General features: G+C 43.2%; 1 protein-coding gene across 10 annotated transcripts in view; it reads left to right on the top strand.

The window, feature by feature from the left end:
- Window positions 1–19201, top strand: part of LOC120861332 (PC-esterase domain-containing protein 1B) — a 201306-nt gene that overhangs the window by 149517 nt on the left and 32588 nt on the right. For 7 of the 10 annotated variants that reach the window (XM_040236977.1, XM_040236978.1, XM_040236979.1 and 4 more), the window contains one exon: window positions 11503–13137. The exons of 2 other annotated variants lie outside the window; for them this stretch is intronic. In XM_040236977.1, the coding sequence (XP_040092911.1) occupies window positions 11554–12870 (1317 nt within the window). In that variant the 5' untranslated portion in view covers window positions 11503–11553 and the 3' untranslated portion in view covers window positions 12871–13137. Of the gene's footprint in view, window positions 1–2048; window positions 2474–11502; window positions 13138–19201 lie in introns of those variants that run through there. One more of the 10 variants, XM_040236981.1, reaches the window with a different exon arrangement.

Below are 19201 nucleotides of genomic sequence, written 5' to 3'. Positions count from 1 at the left end.
TTGGATGATTGACGTAACTTCTCCAAGCCTCAGTTTACTCACCTGTAAAATGGGTATAATAGTTCCTTCTTCACTAGGCCGTGAGTATAGAAGAGGCCTTGCATGGGGTAAATGCTCAATGGGTAATAACTATATTCTGCCTCAGACACTGGTCCATGAGGGGTACAAGGATAGGTGAGACCCATTTCTGCTCCCCAGGACTAGGATGTACTGGAGTAGGAAGACACATGGACAGTTAATTATACAGTAAAGCAGAAAGTCACTCAGTCATGTCCGACTCTTCGAAACCCCGTGGACTGTAGCCCGCCAGGCTCCTCTGTCCATGGAATTCCCCTGGCAAGAATACTGGAGTGGGGAGCCATTCCCTTCTCCAGGGATCTTCCTAACCTAGAGATGGATCCCTGGTCTCCTGCATTGTAGGCAGATTCTTTACCATCTGAACCACCAGAGAAGCCAGAACCAAGGGCTAAACAGAGGTATCTATCAGAGGAAGGAGGTAATTTTTCTCTCTGCGAACAGAGAAGGCTCTTAGAACTGTATTTCAAACTGGGTCTTAAAGAAGGAACAGAATTTCAGGAGAGGGAGGGGTTAGGGAACACTTAAGAAAAAGCCCTCTGGGTATACATGAGCTCTGCAATTCATCCACAAGCTTTGGAGAGACACACAGGAGGAAGGATCATCTCCTAGGTTAAAAAACAAAGTCTATAAATGCAAACTGTTGTAGTTAGGCTAGTGTATCAGATGAAAATGAATATATGAAATTGAGAAATATGAGAAAACATGTATAAAATAAACTCTATTTTGAAAAGTTTCAATCAAAGTAAGATACACTTCCTTAGGGATTCTGAGAAATCTATGGAAAGTAGAAAAGTTTGCCATAAAATCTAAAAGAGGTGAAACTGTGTTCAGTTTCCTAAAATATATAGCAACATTCTCATTCCTAAAGTAGTTTCTAAAATTACATCTTTTTTTTTTCCTTTTAATTGCCAAGAAACTGTTGAGCTGATCCATATCCAAGTTGTCACTGAAGAATTTTGATGTTTTAGGAATGGTGGAAATGGCCACAGTCACGAAAAATAAAAATGACTTGACCCAAGCATTTTAGAAGCAGAGTTTATTTCCACCAAGTTATCCCCAGCCAATATTAAGCATAAATTATATAGCAGTTCTCTGAAAGTGCACAGAAAAATAGACCACCATCATTCCCAGAGATGATCGATATTTACCTTTGGAAGGATTGTTCAGAGGTCACAGGAGTCTTCTGTGAGGAATTCAGCCACAGTTTGATGGGAGAATAGTGGTATCCAGAGAATTTACAAGTGATAAAAGGCCCACACAGACTAAGTCACCTCTTGCTCCTCCCCTGCCCCAACCCCCCCTCACCTGAACTCACCTTATTCTATGCACTAGAACCTCGGGAACTCAGGAGACAAGTTTGAGATAGCTAAATTTATTCACTTAAAAATGTGGTAGACCTTATGCAAAAGCCTTCACATGTGTTCATTTAACCCTGATTCTAAAAGAAGTCAGTTGTGGTATTCCTGTTTTGTAGGTAAATTTCTTAAGTGCAGAGAGATTACATTATCGCCCCAGGGTCTCAGAGGCTAATAAAGCAGTGGAGCAGAGTTTAAACCCAGGGGACTGACTCGAGGGCCCACCTTCTCAGCCTCTGTGCTTTAAGGCCCCAATTCAGAGTCATCTGCATAGAAATAGTAAGTGCTATGGGGACTATATCATTTGTTTCCATCCTAACTAGGACTTTGAGGGGAAGGGTGGCGATCAACAATTAGTCTGGAAAAACAGAGGTAAACCAGGACTGGGGGGACAAAGAGGGCTTTCTGTTCACCTTACGGGTGGACGCTGAGAGCGTGGATGAATTTACCCAGGGAAAGAATGCTGAAGAAAAGAAGCAGGGAGGCAGTGAGTGGGCCTTGAGAAAGACCGACATGTGGGGATCGTCAGAGAAAGAGAAACTCACAAAGGATACTGGGCGAGGTGAGACGGGCGGCCACGGTGTCCGACTCTCGGGCAGGGTTACAGAGGGGGAACTAGGAATGCTATAGATGTGATAAGGCCCAAGAAGCAGCCGCTGAAAGGAACAAGGAAATCGTTGGGGATTTGCTGACAAACGTTTCTTCGCTTTGGTGGAGCTGGAAGCCAAATTTCAAGAAAACGGAGGAGTGAGTGGGAGGTGAGGACCCAGACACAGCCAGTTCAAACAGCTTTGTAAAAAGTGGCCTTGAAGTGGAAACAAAAGATAGGACTGTCCTGGAGGTGGAGTCAAAGAAGTTTCCTTTTTTAAAGCAAGAAACTAGAACATGTTTAAGGTTTAAAGAAAGGAGCCAGCCCAGGGAGAGTGAAGAAAATGTGGAATGCATAATTCTCCCCTCTCTGAGGGACCTCCTGGAGCAAAGTGCCCGGGGATGTAGGAGACCGGCCGCTGAGTTGAGGGATCGCCTTCACACCTGAGGAGGTACCCCTTGGCCCCTGCTGGAGGGAGGAGAGGAGCTGTAGGTTTGAAGTGTGAGGGAGGGAGCCGGAGCCAAGCTGCCCTTAGCAGGTTTAGTGTGCTCCCCAGGGGAGGAGTTGGGCTAAAGGTTTAAAGGTGCCTAATGCAAAAGACTGGTATTGTCCTAAGCCCTTGATGGACGCTGACGTGGATCTTTCGTCTTCACTATTATTGAGTGAAGTGGGGGGCTATTACCCCTGTTTAACAATAGAAAAAATTGTGGCGCGGGGGTGGGGGTGGGGGTGGGGGAAGCCATCCCAGAACACAGAGCTGTTCAAGGCCAGAGTCCACTTTTGACTTTGTCATCTGCTGGAAGTGAAAGCGGGGTCACTGCCTTTTAGTATCTTTCATTCCTGTTAAAGGACTAATAGGTAGCGAATTAGCAAATGTGGTTTAAGTAATGGTTCGAGACCAGAATGTGGAAGTTTGTCAATGGCTGTACATGATTGAAATCAAATTTTGTTTATTTGAATTGCTTTGATTTTTTTGCTCTGATTTTTTTTTCACTTTACACTAGTCTTTCGTGAAACACAGTTCTTGTGGGTTTTGTTTGTTTAGTGGGGCTCTTTGAGTAAAGTCTCCATAGTTTATTCCTTGTTTTTATAGACGTTACCTGCCTATCAGGTACTATGAACCTAATAGTGAGGATTTCATTCATAAAGGATGTTTCCTGCATTTCTTTGTATAGTCCATAGGAAATTTTTTATATTAGACTACTACTATGCGAAAAATATGCTGCCTTAAGGATTTTTAAACTTGGCAATTTTCAAACTCTTCAAATGTGTCCAATTCTTCTGTTGATATTTTATTACCAAAAAAAAAAAAAATCACAAATTAAGCTTGTGGCCCAGTAAAGATGGTATGGATGCAAATTTGAATGTGTCCACACAGATTCATGCCTCCACAAGGAGAATTTAATGGTTACGTGGAGCCCAGTTTGAAGATCATTAGTCTAAATTCAATTTTCCATTTATACCATAAGTTTCTGATATTTTAGCTGTGGCATATAACTAACTGAATAGCCCAGTGACAAATACGGATCATGACATATGTGTTGGGATGCGGCATAGGAACCATGAGGGTTGTTGGAGCCAAAAACTTACAGAATGACAGCTTCACAGACCAAGATATAGTGTTTTCTATATTTTTTCTGAATTAATGAACTGCAGAGCTAAGGCCTATATTGGACATGAGGTTGGTGGGGGTGCAGCATTAAAATCAGTCCTTCCAATGGTTACTATTTGAAAAACAACTTTCTGTTGCTTTATTTATCGTAGTATTTCACAGTACTTTCATATATCTTTAAAAATTTCACCTAAAACCACTTTTTAAAATAATAGGACTGCATGATTTCCATTTCCATGTTTATAGACGAGTAACTTGCCCCAAATCAAAAAAGGTCAGCCTCTTGAGAAATCCCGTCCTCAGAAGAGAAGTTTGGATCTTTTGCTTTTCTCTTTCCTTTGAAAACTTGACAGGATACCAATTTAATTTTTGACATGATTAAATTCCACTTAGAAAACTAAACAAGTATCAAAAATTGGTATGCTGTACAGGTGAGCTCACGAAAAATAATTTTCTTATTTGCACTGTCTGTTCTATTAGCATTTAAGGGAATCTTGGATAGTTCAAACATAGATTTGATCACCAAAAATGCAGTTAGGAGAAAATGATCTATTTAATATGCCTAGTACAATGTCGCATTAAGATGGTTAGTCATGTGCAAGAAACTTCTGAACTAGGTAAAGTACGTCCACAACTAATCAAAACAGCATCCTAATTGTTAGCGATTACCTCTGTGATTTAAGACTTTTTCGTAGGGTCTCTGGAGTAACTGGCCTATATATCTTTGCCATTCTTCCTGTTACCAAAAATCAATAAGAAAAGAAAAAAGACTAACCTAATTTCTACAACACACTGATTAATAAAAAACCAAATGCTGTGTGTTTGGTTTGTGATAGTTATAAAGCCATAGTCAATGATTTATAAATGATGGTTTATGAAGCCATTAAAAATTAATTATCCCCGAACAGAAATCTAAGCAAGATGCCTCAAAATAATTTATTGTCGCATCAATAGTAGCCATTAATAATGTATATTTCTGTGAGAGCATTAGCCAAAGCCCAAATTTTACTTTGAAAACAGAAAACCACGGAACTGCTTACAATTAAAATTTGAGGAATCATCATAAAACTCTTTTAAAAATCGATTTTAATTTGAGGTTGGACTCACAGATTGCACTGATCATCCATTTATCTCCTCTTCCCTCCTCCTTGAGTCTTCATACCAGCTTTCATATTTCATTTACATCATCAGTTCTAACTGATATTTTTATGTGTCTACTTTCTTACCCATCCTTTTGAAAGAGACTGCCTTTTTATATCTACTCCTTGCACCTAGCATTATAAACTCCTTAATGAATGAGTCAATTAATCTATAAATAACTGTTAAGTTTTTGCAAGTTTGAAGCAAAGAAAAACCCTTAGGGCAAAAAAAAAAATCACTGAACTGATAGTTTTCAAATCTCTTTTTTGTTTCATTTTTATAAATCAAAGGAGCTTTGAAAATGAAACTTGCCAACTTTTTTTTTTAGACCAGAGAAGATTCAGCTCTCCAAATTATTCTTCATTCACCCCACCCCCGAAAAAATTACTTTGCTTTTGTTAGGTTTTGTTTTTCATCCTTGACATCTTAGTTTAAATGATTTTTTCCCACGGTCCTGACTGAGGAGGCCTGATTTGTTAATCCTGTTACAGTTGTGACAGGAAGTTTATCAAGAATTTCATGAATTTCCTTTCAGTTTCAGCTTCTAACTGGAATGTTTCTTCCCAGTCACTTCCTCCTCCCTTCTTTTCTACAGGCCAATCTGCATGTTACATTGCAGAAGAACAACAAGAAATTCTTAGCTGGACATTTTTGCTTGATTTTGGCTCTAAGCCCTTGTAACAGTATCTGGGTGGGTTAGGTTCACTGGTCAGCATACAAGGCAGCCAGAATTTCTCAAATACTGTGAGGCTCTGAAGTCCGTAGAAATTTGTTTTGGTTATTCTAAAACCCAGGTCTTTAATTTTTTCGGGTCTCTTGCTTGAGATCACATCTCTATCTATTGAATTGGACAAAAGGTTCCTTCAAGGTTGTCCACAACAGCTTTGGAAAACCCGAAGGAACTTTTTGATCAACCCAACACCTATATTCTCACTTGCAGCTCCCCAGCCCCCTAAGGTCACATGGATCATCTCCCCTGAGCAGGGGGAGTAAACGATTACCTGTTGCTGCCGCTGCTGTTTAGGCGCTGAGTTGTGTCCGACTCTTTGTGACCCCATGGCTTGTAGTCCGCCAGGTTCCTCTGTCCATGGGATTTCCCAGGCAGGAATACTAGAGTCGGTTGCCGTTCCCTTCTTCATGGGATCTTCCTGACCCAGGAATTGAACCTAAGTCCCCTGCATTGGCAGGCGGATATTTCACCACTGAGTCAGCTGGGAAGCCCAAAGGGTTTCCTGTCTATGCTTAAAGGCACACTGAAACACTCTTCTCCCATCTCGCCCTCAAATATCTCCCTGACCTGAGCCTGAGCTTTTGGATTCAGACTGCAGGGGGTTCTGCTTTAAGGGCTATCTCACAGGGACAGTTTGCCATCAGTAGCTTCAAGTCTTCCCTGGTGGGCTTCTCTGGTGGCTCAGATGATAAACAATCTGCCCACAATGCAGGAAACGTGGGTTCAATTCCTGGGTTGGGAAGATCCCCTGGAGAAGGGATCGGCTACCCACTCCATATCTGGTCTGGAGAATTCCATGGACAGAGAAACTTGGCAGGCTACAGTCCAGGGGGTCAAAAAGAGTTGGACACAACTCAGCGACTAAACAGAGTGACTTTCACCTCACTTCACTTCCATCACATGGAGATCCTTCTTATCTCACAAATCGGGTAACATTTGCAAAGCATTTGGCATTGGAATCTGTTCAAATAACATTAGTTTTGTTTTATTCAAAATCTCACTTGCTTCTTGTCATTTGATCTTTACAGCACAAATAGTGTAACCCTCCTTTACAGATGATTATCCGAGTGTTCTTGAACTTGTTTTATAAATAGTAACTCATATCCACCCTATTTATCAGGACATTGTTCTAACCACTTCTTCAGATCACATCTCTAAAGTGGGTGCTAAAAGTCCCATTTTACAGATGAGGAAAATTACAGATGAAGAGCATTGTTCTTCACAGATATACTTAAGTGTCTCCATTCTCCACAACTTTTAAGCAGCAAATTTGACTCACATCCATGAGTTCAAGTCCAGGGCACTTCACAGGCAGAAAAGGAATGTATTGGGCCATGTAAACACAGTACCGCTGAAGGAGACCACAGTCGGTTGTCACATCTGCCACCCTAGAGGAGGGAATTCTAATGGAGAGGAATGTTGTCCCCTACCATAGGGGACTGGGACAGAGTATGACCAGAGTCCAACCCAGAGAGGGCACATAGAACTGGGGTAGCACATAGACTGGTTGTCACTCAGTCATGTCTAGCTCTTTGCAAACCCTATGGACTGCAGCACGCCCAGCTTCACCATCTCCCGGAGTTTGTTCAAACTCATGTTCATTGAGTCGGTGATGCCATCCAGCCATCTCATCCTCTGTCACCCCCTTCTCTTTCTGCCCTCAATCTTTGCCACCATCAGCATCTTTTCCAATGAGTTGGCTCTTCTCATCAGGTGGCCAAAGTATTGGAGCTTCAGTTTCAGCATCAGTCGTTCCAATGAATATTCAGTGTTGATTTCCTTTAGGATTGACCAGTTTGATCTTCTTGCTGTCCAAGGGACTCTCAAGAGCCTCCTCCAACACCGCAATTCGAAAGCAGCATCAATTTTTCAGTGCTCAGCCTTCTTTATAGTCCAACTCTCACATCTGTACACAACTACTGGAAAAACTATAGCTTTGACTATATGGACCTTTGTTGGCAAAGTGATGTCTCTGCTTTTCAATATGCTGTCTAGGTTTGTCATAGCTTTTCTTCCAAGGAGCAAGCATGGGAACCCTGAAAACACTGGGAAAAGATTTAACTTTACACTTTGGAGACTTGGGTCTGGGGTAGAGGAGTCCTGTTTGCAAAGATCCCTGAACGTCCACTGTACCTGCTCATTCTGTTTTCATGGCACTTGAAGGTAGCTGACCCAGAGCCTCTGGCCACCTCCCATCTGGGCCTTGAGTCTGCTCTTCCAGATGCTGTGTCACACCCCATCTTCCACATTTTCTTTCTACTCCAACCCTTCTCTGATGATTTCTTCTCTCGACTCTCTTTCTCACTGCACACTCGAATCCCAGGGAGCACAAAGGACCAGCCCTGCCTGGCCTAGAACCCAGGACTGTCATTGTACAGGAGAGGACCCTGGCACCAGAGCGGGCAAGGACTAGCCCAAGATCACACAGCTAGTCAAAGACAGATACAGATAGAAAGGTTCCACCTTAAGTGCTCCATTCTCCCTGCATCTCACTCTGCTTTGGCAGACCTCCAGACTCACATCCTGACCTGGACATGAACAGGCACCCTGGCACACTTGTGCACAGACATGTTTCCTTATCACCCCAGCAGCCCAGCTCTGTTTACAAACCAGTTTCACATCCTTTGTTTATTTGTCTATGGGCTTCCCTGGTGGCTCATATGGTAAAGAATCTGCCTGCTAATGCAGGAGACCTGGGTTTGATCCCTGGGTCAGGAAGGTCCCCTAGAGAAGGAAAGGGCAACCAACTCCAGTATTCTTGCCTAGAGAGAGGAGCCTGGCAGGCTACAGTCCATGGGGTTGCAAGAGTCTGACATGACTAAGCTAACACTGTAGCATTCTCAACTTTGTATTACAGTTATCAATGAATATATCTGGTCTGCTCCTGAAAGGCAAGACCAGGTTTTACGCATCTTTATATACCCCATGTGGAGCATTTGTTATTGTTGTTTAGTTGCTAAGTTGTGTCCAGCTGTTTGCAACCCCGTGGACTGGAGCTGGAGAAGGTAATGGCACCCCACTCCAGTACTCTTGCCTGGAAAATCCCATGGATGGAGGAGCCTGGTAGGCTGCAGTCCATGGGGTCACTAAGAGTTGGACACGACTGAGCGACTTCACTTTCACTTTTCACTTTCATGCATTGGAGAAGGAAATGGCAACCCACTCCAGTGTTCTTGCCTGGAGAATCCCAGGGACGGGGGAGCCTGGTGGGCCGCTCATTGTCTGTGGGGTCGCACAGAGTCAGACACGACTGAAGCGACTTAGCAGCAGCAGCAGCAGCAGAACTGGAGCCTGCCAGGTTCCTCTGTTCAAGGGATTTCTCAGGCAAGAATACTAGAGTGGGTTGCCATTTCCTTCTCCGGGGGACCTTCCCTACCCAGGGACAGATCTTGCTTGGTGGGCGGATTCTTTACCTCAGCCACTAGGGAAGCCCCATGTGGAGCATTTAGTCAGTGCTTAGTGAGTTGGATGAATAAGTGAATATAAACTAGAGAATATGCCTGAGCCCCAATGGGGTTTGGAGTTTGATTATGTTTAATTTTGTTGTACCACAATGAGCAAAATCCTGGTTTTAAGTTTTTTATTTGATAGCAAATGTTTTTGAATGAAGATTCAAATAAGCCAATATTTCTAACTGTTCTTTTAGGGGAACACTTTTGTACTCTACCCATCTTCAAGTTTTTACTTTTGGGCTTATACTCATTTAAAACCACAAATAGTATAGCTTTTAAAAACCAAATGTGTAATTTATTAATAGCTATCCACCACACCTATTAAAATTTTTACTAATGCCTACAAATATCAACTCACAGCAGATTTTAACAGCTTCTTTGTAAGTGTGTGAAGGGCATGCCATGTTCCTCCCAACGTGAGACTTAGTAGTATTTTAGTGTGTTTCCAGCTCTTATTCATTAGTAGATATGACGGTAAATGGCAGCTTGAAATAAACTCAATCTGAAGTTCTGAAGACAAGTTTCACAACTTTTAACACCTTATTCAGTGTTCTGGGGAAGAAAAAACTTTTTCTCTATACTCTTAAAGTTAGTGTCTGGGGCCCTGTGAATAAAATTACTGTAGATAAACAGAAAAGGCATACTGCCGGGGTCCAGCCTCAGCAGGGTCCAGGGGCACCCTCAGGATGAACGGCGTCCGCGTTGGGGGAGGCGGGTGGAGGCAGGGAGAGAAAGAATGAATGTTGCAGCTAAGAAAGTAGAGGAGAGGACACCAAGCTTCACAAGGCCTGCAACTTTATTTTCAAAAGGAGCTTTTATACCTTGAGCTGTATGTACATAGAGAATAATGGAAGATGCAGAGTCATGCAGGGTCAGCAGTCCTGACCCTTATCGAGACCAGGCTTTTTTTCTGCATACCTTTCTATATACAAAGGTCTTAGGTGATTTACATCATCTTCTGGCCTGGAGGCCTGTTCACATTTTATGACCCTTTTTTTCTGATCAAGGTTAGTCAACCAGAAAGCTTATTTTTTCTAAAGGTGATTTTTCTAAAGTCTGGCACCATTCTCCGAAAGCACTAGATAAAGTTGCATTCCTATAGGGCAAAGGTGCTATAAAAAAGAAAGAATTTATTAACTCAAGGTTTAATGTTAATACCAAGGCTACTACTTACATTTCTATATATCTACTATATTAATTAATGCACTCCCAGGCACACAATGAAAAATATGAAAACTTAGCAGCAAGCACTGGTTCAACAATGAAACCCTCCACCAGTACTATTCTAATAACTTTTAACTCCTCTAAAGGCTCTGTATTTTCCATATGACCTTGTCATGGGTGGGATCTCCCGTGCTGGCTCCCAGCAGCATACAGTTTTTAAATTAATATCTGTGTGCACAACAGTTCGCAGAAAAGGAATGGAACTCAAAGAACTAGTTAGACTTGGGCTTATATTACCATTTTAACAGAGAACGAAGGGAATCGTGTTTCAAGGATAATAAAGTGTGGAGAAGGGGATATAAGGGGTCCCTAATGGAAAATAAGGGCTATTTTAGTAAGGTTTGTTTATGCAGACTCATCTTTGTATTGACAGTTCCTTGTCTTCTTTCTTGACGCTTCTCTCCTTGGTGGGGGAATGGTCACCTTCCTCAGAAAATTTATATCTTGCTTTTAGATACATGAGGGGAGGACAGAGAACTCTCCTATTGATTCTCATTGGTCTTTAGCTCAATATATTTCTTATGCCAAAGTCAATTTCCTTCAAATGAAAAACAAAGAATATTGCAGCTGAAGCACTTGTGAATTATTTCTATTTTTTACAAGTTCCATTGATAAGAAACATTATTATTAAAATTGATTTTAAGACTATGTAAAGTATATTTACAAAAAAGAGGATGGGGGAAGTAAGTCACCCATGATCCCACTATCCTATTTAAAGCTGGTTTTGTGTATTTTCTTTCAGTATTATCTATGCATATCTATTGGAGAAGGAAATGGCAACCTACTCCAGTATTCTTGACTGGGGAATCCCATGGGCAGAGGAGCCTGGTGGGAAGCAACTTAGTATGCATATCTATTTTACACCATTTCAGTGATATGGCCACATATATGGTATGTAACTTCCTCAGCTAACAGTATAGGACACTCCGTGTTCTTGCTTAATCATAATCCTCATTATTTAACCTCTCCAAAGTTTGCCTAACCATTCTCCACTTGTCAGGCATCCGAGTTGCCTCCAGGTGATGGGGTGTCTTCCGCAGTTGCACCTCCAGCTGGGGAGGGCGGGGCCCTTCCTGGACATGGAACCTGGGTTTCCTGGGTATTCAAAGTCAAGTCTCAGGCAGAAACTTCCTTTGGGCCCACCAGGGCTTCTGGCTCCAGGCTCCCCTCTCTGCGGGCTAAGGGTAGTGGAGCCCCGCCCTTCAGATGCCCCAGGCCAGAGTTCCAGCCCAGTCCCTGGGCGGGCCCACCTCACCCTACCTTCCTACGTCCTGTTCTGCGCGAGGTGGGACCCTCCCATGCGCTCTCTCCTTCTATCCTAGCCTTCCGCAGACCCGCTGAGTGAAAGAAAAGAGCTAGGCGGAGCGGGCGTCATGGTCCACCTGCTGGCCTCCGAAGTGCGGCAGCTGCTCCACAACAAGTTCGTGGTTGTCCTGGGGGACTCGGTCCAGAGGGCTGTGTACAAGGATCTGGTGCTCCTGCTGCAGAAGGACTGCCTGCTCACAGTCAGGCAGCTCAAGGCCAAGGGCGAGCACACTTTCGAGCAGGATGAGCTGGTGCATGGGGGCCAGCAGGGCCACATGCACAACGGCACCCACTACCGCGAGGTGCGCCAGTTCTGCTCCGGCCAGCACCTCGTGCGCTTCTACTTCCTGACGCGCGTGTACTCCGACTACCTGGAGGACGTCCTGGAGGAGCTGCAGTCCGGCGAGCACCACCCGGACCTGGTCATCATGAACTCGTGCCTCTGGGACATCACCAGGTACGGGGAGGACTTCTGGCCTAGTTACCGGCGGAACCTGGAGAGACTGTTTGGGCGCTTCCGCCAGGTGCTGTCCGATTCGTGCCTCCTGGTGTGGAACACGGCCATGCCCGTGGGCGACAAAATCACCAGCCGCTTCGTGCCACCCGAGGTCCAGTTCGCCGCCTCCTCCGTGAAAATCAATGTCATCGAAGCCAATTTCTACAGCTCTGCCGAGGCCCAAAAGCACGGCTTCGATGTGCTGGACTTGCACTTCCACTTCCGCCGCCACACAGGGAAGTACCTGCAGACGGACGGAGTGCACTGGAACCAGTGCGCACACCGCCACCTCTCCCAGCTCCTGCTGGCCCACGTGGCCGACGCTTGGGGGGTAGAGCTGCCCCAGCGGGACCCAGTGGACAAGTGGATCACGGATGGCCCTGGGAGAGGAAGACCTGGCCGGAGGCTTGAGAGGCAGCCCCTGGTCTGCGGAGACCAGCCGGCCTGCTCTCTGCCCAGACCTTTGCCTCTCCCGGGGCGCCAACCCCTGCTCCCCACGCCATCTCCCCGCCCACCCCTGTTTCCGCTCTTGTCCCCACAGCGTCATCCCATCCCCTTACACCAGGTGATGCCCCCATTCCCATTCTGTCCCCAGGAAACCTGTTTTTCTTCAGACCATCCTTTCCAATCGGATCAATTCTCCTTAAACTATTTCCATTCAGATGTACCCCCATCTACCCAAACAGCATTTGCCGTCCAAGGTGACTTTCAGTACTGTCCCCAGCCGCCTATGCCCCGCTTCCCTCCACCCTGTTATCAGCAACGGGTCCCTGTCGTCCATAGGGGTTTTCCCAGGTATCATCCCCCTGATCCCTACATGCCCTGGAGAAGGCGGCCTAAAACTTCCAAGAGAAGGGCCTCAGCCTATAAAGAGCCAAGGCCTCAATAGACTGACTCGGGCCTCCTTCCTCCTCACCCGCATGGACTGAACAGATCGGCTGCCTCTTCCCAAATAGACTGACCTCCTTCACTGAAGCCTTTTGTCCATTGCTGTTATCAATAATGGCAGGGAAGATCAGTCTGACGCATATATGTTGTCCGTGGCCTCTTTCTGCACCCTCAGGTGGGAGGTAGCCAGGCGTCATTCCTGCCTTCCCGCTGCTTATTCTCTTTTTGTAAATATACAGTTGAAATTAAAAAGTTGTTTCGTAAACGTCATTGTGGATTTCCTGAGTCTGTATTTAATGATGCCTCTCCTTTCTGTTGAACACTTCCTAACAGCAGGGACAATATCTGTTGTATGGTTATGGCCTCAAAACCACTCGAAATGGAACTTCACCAAAGGGTTTCCATAAAATGGATCTGATTCCTTATAAATAAATGAAATAACTTTAACTTTTTGTGGTGCTATTTACCAGAGAGTCTCAAAAAATCATGGAATCTTTGAACTGAGAAAACTAAAGACATAAAATTTAACATTTACAAACAAGGAAACTGAGGCCAGGAGCTGATTGACTTCTTGTCACCCAGAAAAATCACTTCTCTACTAGTCCTTTGTAGTTTATACTAGTTTCCAGTTTATATTAACTTTCAAACTTGATTTATACTGCAACAAACCAAGAAGGGAAGTTAACTAAACATGGTCTTCCTATGGAAGAGATGATTAAAAAAAAAAAACACTCTATAGTTCCATAACCAGAGGTTTCTTGGCTAGATGTGCAGGTAATTTTTGTATGTAAACCAGAGTGGATGGCATGGTTGTGACTTTACGATTTCTTTAATAGTCTTTACTTTGGGACTTGAGAAAACTTAAGTTGCTCTCAATGGCAGTGTATCATAGGGTAAAACTAGGAGCTGCAAGGCACCATGCAGTGCACAAATCCGTTTCTTGCAAATTGCACAGGTGGCCACGACCATCTCTTTTCTGTTTTGTAAGAGTGTAAAAATTACTGAGATTGAAATTTTCACTCTAGATAGTGAAATATTAATACTTAGATAAAATGATCAAAATAGGACATAACTAAAATTGTCCAGATTATAGGATTTTTCATTGAATTGCCTTGACTGCTTTATAGATCCTCAGTGGGATCCTCCCTAAATTTGACAGTGAGGGTAAGGAAACATTACTCTGCAAAAATGGAGTTCATGAAATCTTAAGACATGAGTGAGACCTGCTATTTACAGAAGAAATATATAGAAACTCTTAATCCACTGAAATACTGTAAGATTTCTGGAAAATAGGGCTTTTAGCTTACTTTGTGTCTGAAATCCTAGTGCACTATCTGGCATTTAGTAAGATCGGAATACTGTTTCTTGAAAGAATCAGTGAGTGAAAGATGAAGTATGTTTTTTCCTGGTGAGACTACCTGAGAAGATGATGTAAATTGACATTATCCTTGTGGTGGACTCAGAAGGACTTTGAGGACTTTACAAAGGTACTGCCTACAAGCCAGAATTTGTCAGAATGTACCAACATAGTCAGGAGAGAGTGGATTCGTCTGACCAGTGTAAGTGTTCTCATCCTGTAGAGACGAGTGCATCAGGCTATGAGCTTTGGTAACTTTAGGCAATAAAATGAGCTCACTGCCGTCATTCTGGTTTTACGACTCCCAGGCAAAGTCAAGCAGCACTTAGCTGCTGATCTGAGTAAGCTGATGCATTTAGTATTTCTACTTCCATGAATAAGCCAATGGGTTGGTGGTGTGGTTTATATCTCTTTTGTGAGTTAATATGTTTTCACTCTCCTTAATCTAATCGTGCCTGAGGAATCAAGGAGAATGAGTTCTTAGAGATACAATGCTGAGCATCAGACACTGACTCAGTGATGAATCCGCTATGTTATGAATTAAATGACATCAATCACTTAACAGTCCTGTTTCTCTTAGAGTACAGGTAAACTCAATTTTCTTCCCACCTGTATTTCCTATGGCTGCTGTAACAAATATGACAAAGATGATGGCTTAAAACAACACATATTTATTCCCTCCCTGTTCTGGAGCTCAAAAGTCCAAATCCATTATCCCAGAGTAAAGTCCTTACCATGCCTTGTGCTGGCCTACATGATCAGGCTTCTGTTTGTCCCTGAAGCATCATCTTCTAGAACTCTCATTGTTCTTTACACTGTCAACCACACAGGACTTCTTTCTGTTTATATAGCATGTCAAGCTCTTCTGTAACTTGGGTCTTTGCACTTGCCTGGAATGTTCTACATCCTCTACCCCCTAGTTCTTTGGATATCTTAACTCTTCATTCTTCCGCCTGTACCTTCCAAGTCATCTCCTAAGAGGTCTTCCATGACCATTTAATCTAAAAGTGCTATTGGGACCATCGTAACACACTCTACTTCCTTTGTTTTGCTCCCCACTCAGGGGCATCAGTGGCTGCTTGTTTGTTAGCTTCTGCAGGAGTCTTGTTCACCTGTTGAATTCCCAATGGCTACTAGTGTGGTACCTGACAAGGTGTTCAAGCATGTTTAGGTAAATGTTCAAGAATACAATGACTTCACATTGTATCCTTAAGTAATAATGTGATTAAATCAGAATTGAGGCTGTATTTGATTACTTCTCTATGGAACTCTCCCATAACTTTACCTAAGTCATCTGGAAAGCTAACATCCCTGGGACTTCCCCTCCCCCACTGGCAGTTAGAGCCTGAGGGCGCCTTCAGTGGATGCTTGCAATTAATTTCATACATACCCTAGCCTTCTCTTCCAGCCTAGAGCTTTCTTCTTTGCCTATTTTTTTTTTTTTTTTGCTATTGTCCTCTTACTCCTTAAGTCAAGAAATGCAATGCAATGCAATCAAGCTATTGTCTGGTGAAAAGAGCCAAAATTATTCAACATTTATGAGAGAAATTATTGCTCTATTGTTAAGATTTAGAATTTAGGGTGCATTTGGCCAAATCTTTAGTCTCAAGAAATGACAGCTTTTTATATTTGACTCTTGTCTCAAGTTCTCTGGGGGGAAAAAAAGGAACTTTAATGATGAAATTAAGATCCATGCAGCATATTTCTCACAATCTTCTATCAGTTCAGTTCAGTATGTATCAGTTCAGTTCAGTTCATTCGCTCAGTCATGTCCGACTTTTTGCGACCCCATGATCACAGCATGCCAGGCCTCCCTGTCCATCACCAACTCCCAGAGTTCACTCAGACTCATGTCCATTGAGTCGGTGATGCCATCCAGCCATCTTATCCTCTGTCATCCCCTTCTCCTCCTGCCCCCAACCCCTCCCAGCATCAGGGTCTTTTCAAATGAGTCAACTCTTTGCATGAGGTAGCCAAAGTACTGGAGTGTCAGCTTTAGCATCGTTCCTTCCAAAGAACATCCAGGACTGATCTCCTTTAGAATGGACTGGTTGGATCTCCTTGCAGTCCAAGGGACTCTCAAGAGTCTTCTCCAACACCACAGTTTAAAAGCATCAATTCTTCAACACTCAGCCTTCTTCACAGTCAAACTCTCACATCCATACATGACCACTGGAAAAACTATGGCCTTGACTAGATGGACCTTTGTTGGCAAAGTAAATTCTCTGCTTTTGAATATGGTATCTAGGTTGGTCATAACTTTCCTTCCAGGGAGTAAGCGTCTTTTAATTTCATGGCTGCAATCACTGTCTGCAGTGATTTTGGAGCCCCCCAAAATAAAGTCTGACACTGTTTCCACTGTTTCCCCATCTATATCCCATGAAGTGATGGGACCGGATGCCAAGATCTTCGTTTTCTGATTGTTGAGCTTTAAGCCAACTTTTTCAGTCTCCTCTTTCACTTTCACAAGAGGCTTTTGAGTTCCCCTTCACTTTCTGCCATAAGGGTGGTGTCATCTGCATATCTGAGGTTATTGATATTTCTCCCAATAATCTTGATTCCAGCTTGTGCTTCACCCAGCCCAGTGTTTCTCATGATGTACTCTGCATAGAAGTTAAATAAGCAGGGTGACAATATACAGCCTTGACGTACTGCTTTTCCTATTTGGAACCAGTCTGTTGTTCCATGTCCAGTTCTAACTGTTGCTTCCTGACCTGCATATAGGTTTCTCAAGTAATTCAGTTCAGTCACTCAGTCGTGTCTGACTCTTTGTGGCCCCATGAACTGCAGCATGCCAGGCTTCCCTGTCCATCACCAAATCCTGGAATTTACCCAAACTCATGTCCACTGAGTTGGTGATGTCATCCAACCATCTCATCCTCTGTCCTCCCCTTCTCCTCTCACCTTCAATCTTTCCTAGCATCATGGTCTTTTCGAGTGAGTCAGCTCTTCACATCAGGTGGCCAAAATATTGGAGTTTCAGCTTCAGTACTTCCAATGAATATTCAGGAGTGATTTCCTCTAGGATGGACTGGTTGGATCTCCTTGCAGTCCAAGGGACTCTCAAGAGTCTTCGCCAACACCACAGTTTAAAAGCATCAATTTTTCAGCGCTCAGCTTTTTTTATAGTCCAACTCACATCCATATACGACTATGGAGAAACCATAGCTTTGACGAGATGGACCTTTGTTGGCAAAGTAATGTCTCTTTTTTAATAAGCTGTCTAGGTTGGTCATAACTTGCCTTCCAAGGAGTAAGTGTCTTTTAATTTCATGGCTGCAATCACCATCTGCAGTGATTTTGGAGCCCCAAAAAATAAAATCACTGTTTGCCCATCTATTTGCCATGAAGTGATGGGTCCAGATGATGGGTCCAGATGCCATGATCTTAGTTTTCTGAATGTTGAGTTTCAGCCAAGTAATACATTATACCAAAAGCTAAAACTTGAAAGCTGTAACTATTTTCCCATAAGTATAAGCAAAGCAAGGCCCAGCATTTGAAAACAAATGGACCCTTACATCCTCCTGTAGGATCAGGATCAGCCTGGTTGTTCCTGGTCAGCCACAGAGCTCTTGTTTCTGCCCACCGGCCCACCCACCCCACTCCCTATCCACCTCCCCACCTCCCACCGCCTGCATTGCCTGACAGCTTGAGGCAATTTTCATATTAGATTCCGGAGATATACGTAGCAGCAGCTCCATTTGTGGAAACTTCAGTTCACAGATCTTCAAGGTGAGTTGTTTTGAAACCTTAGATCATATCAGAGAAAGAATTTACCCTTGTTTTTCTACTCCCGTAGTGTGTTGCTATAAACTAGAAACAATATTCTCAATGTCACAACTTTTAAGGAAAGCCGTTAGCACTCCATTTTTAATTTACAGATATAATTTTTCACTAGTCTTTACTGATAAATCTTTAAAGAAATATGTTCTAAAACATGTCCCTTTGAGCCATCGTCTCTGCTCCCCATGAATTCTATAGGCACGGATCCTTACAAAAGAATTCATTCTGTAGTTACCCCATGTGAAATGGCTTTTAATGTATTAGAGGCTCTGAGTAGTTCTGTATGAAATAAACTTGGTTAAATGTATTTAATATAGATTTCCAAGATTTATTTAACCACAGACCATTTTCATATCTTTAAAAAACATGTTTGGGAGACTTCTCTGGTGGTCCAGTGGCTAAGACTCCATCCTCCCAATGCAGAGGACCCGGGTTTGATTTCTGGTCAGGTAACTAGATCCCACATGCCGCCTGAAACATTGCTAAGATCTCATGTGCTGCAGCTAAGACCTGGTACTGCAGGTCTTTAAAGATTTAAATCAAGTTTTAAATCGTGTGCCCCTCTGATTATCATGATGAAGTTTCTCATCCAACCCCCACTCCCCTGGCTCTACTCCACCCAGGATGTGAGTCATCCATTGGTCCAGCGTATCCGGCCCATTGGTCATTCAGTAGCAGTCTGGATTATCAGATCAGCTGTCACTCTGTTGCAGTACTTATGTTCAAGTGTCTCTTATTTTACTTAACAATGGCCCAAAGTACAAAAGGAATAATGCTAGCGATTTGGATATTATCTGACTGTGCCTAATTTGCAAATTTACAATTTTTAAACTTTGTTGTAGGTATGTATAGAGAAAAACATAGCATATATAGGGTTCAGGACTATCCAAAATTTCAGATATCCACTGGGGGTCTTGGAACACATGCCCTGCAAGCAAGGTGGAACTCCTAAATTTGGTTACAGCCACTGAACTGAGATAGCTATTCAGATTGGGACCCACTAAGAATCAAACATTGCTTTAGTTATGTCTCTGAATTTCTTTTAATCTAGAAGAAACCCAAACACTCCCTCCTTTTGTTTTTTTTTCATGGCATTGACTCATTGAAAACATTTGTCCTGTAGAATTTTCCACTGAGCTAGTCTAGTGATTTCTTCATGACATCATTTAACTTTTACTTTATCTCCTGTGTT

Source organism: Oryx dammah, unplaced genomic scaffold, assembly GCF_014754425.2.
Source record: "Oryx dammah isolate SB20612 unplaced genomic scaffold, SCBI_Odam_1.1 HiC_scaffold_11232, whole genome shotgun sequence".
Taxonomy (NCBI): Eukaryota; Metazoa; Chordata; class Mammalia; order Artiodactyla; family Bovidae; genus Oryx; species Oryx dammah.
The sequence above is the reverse complement of the archived record's forward strand: the minus strand, read 5'-3'. Positions and strand labels throughout refer to the sequence as shown.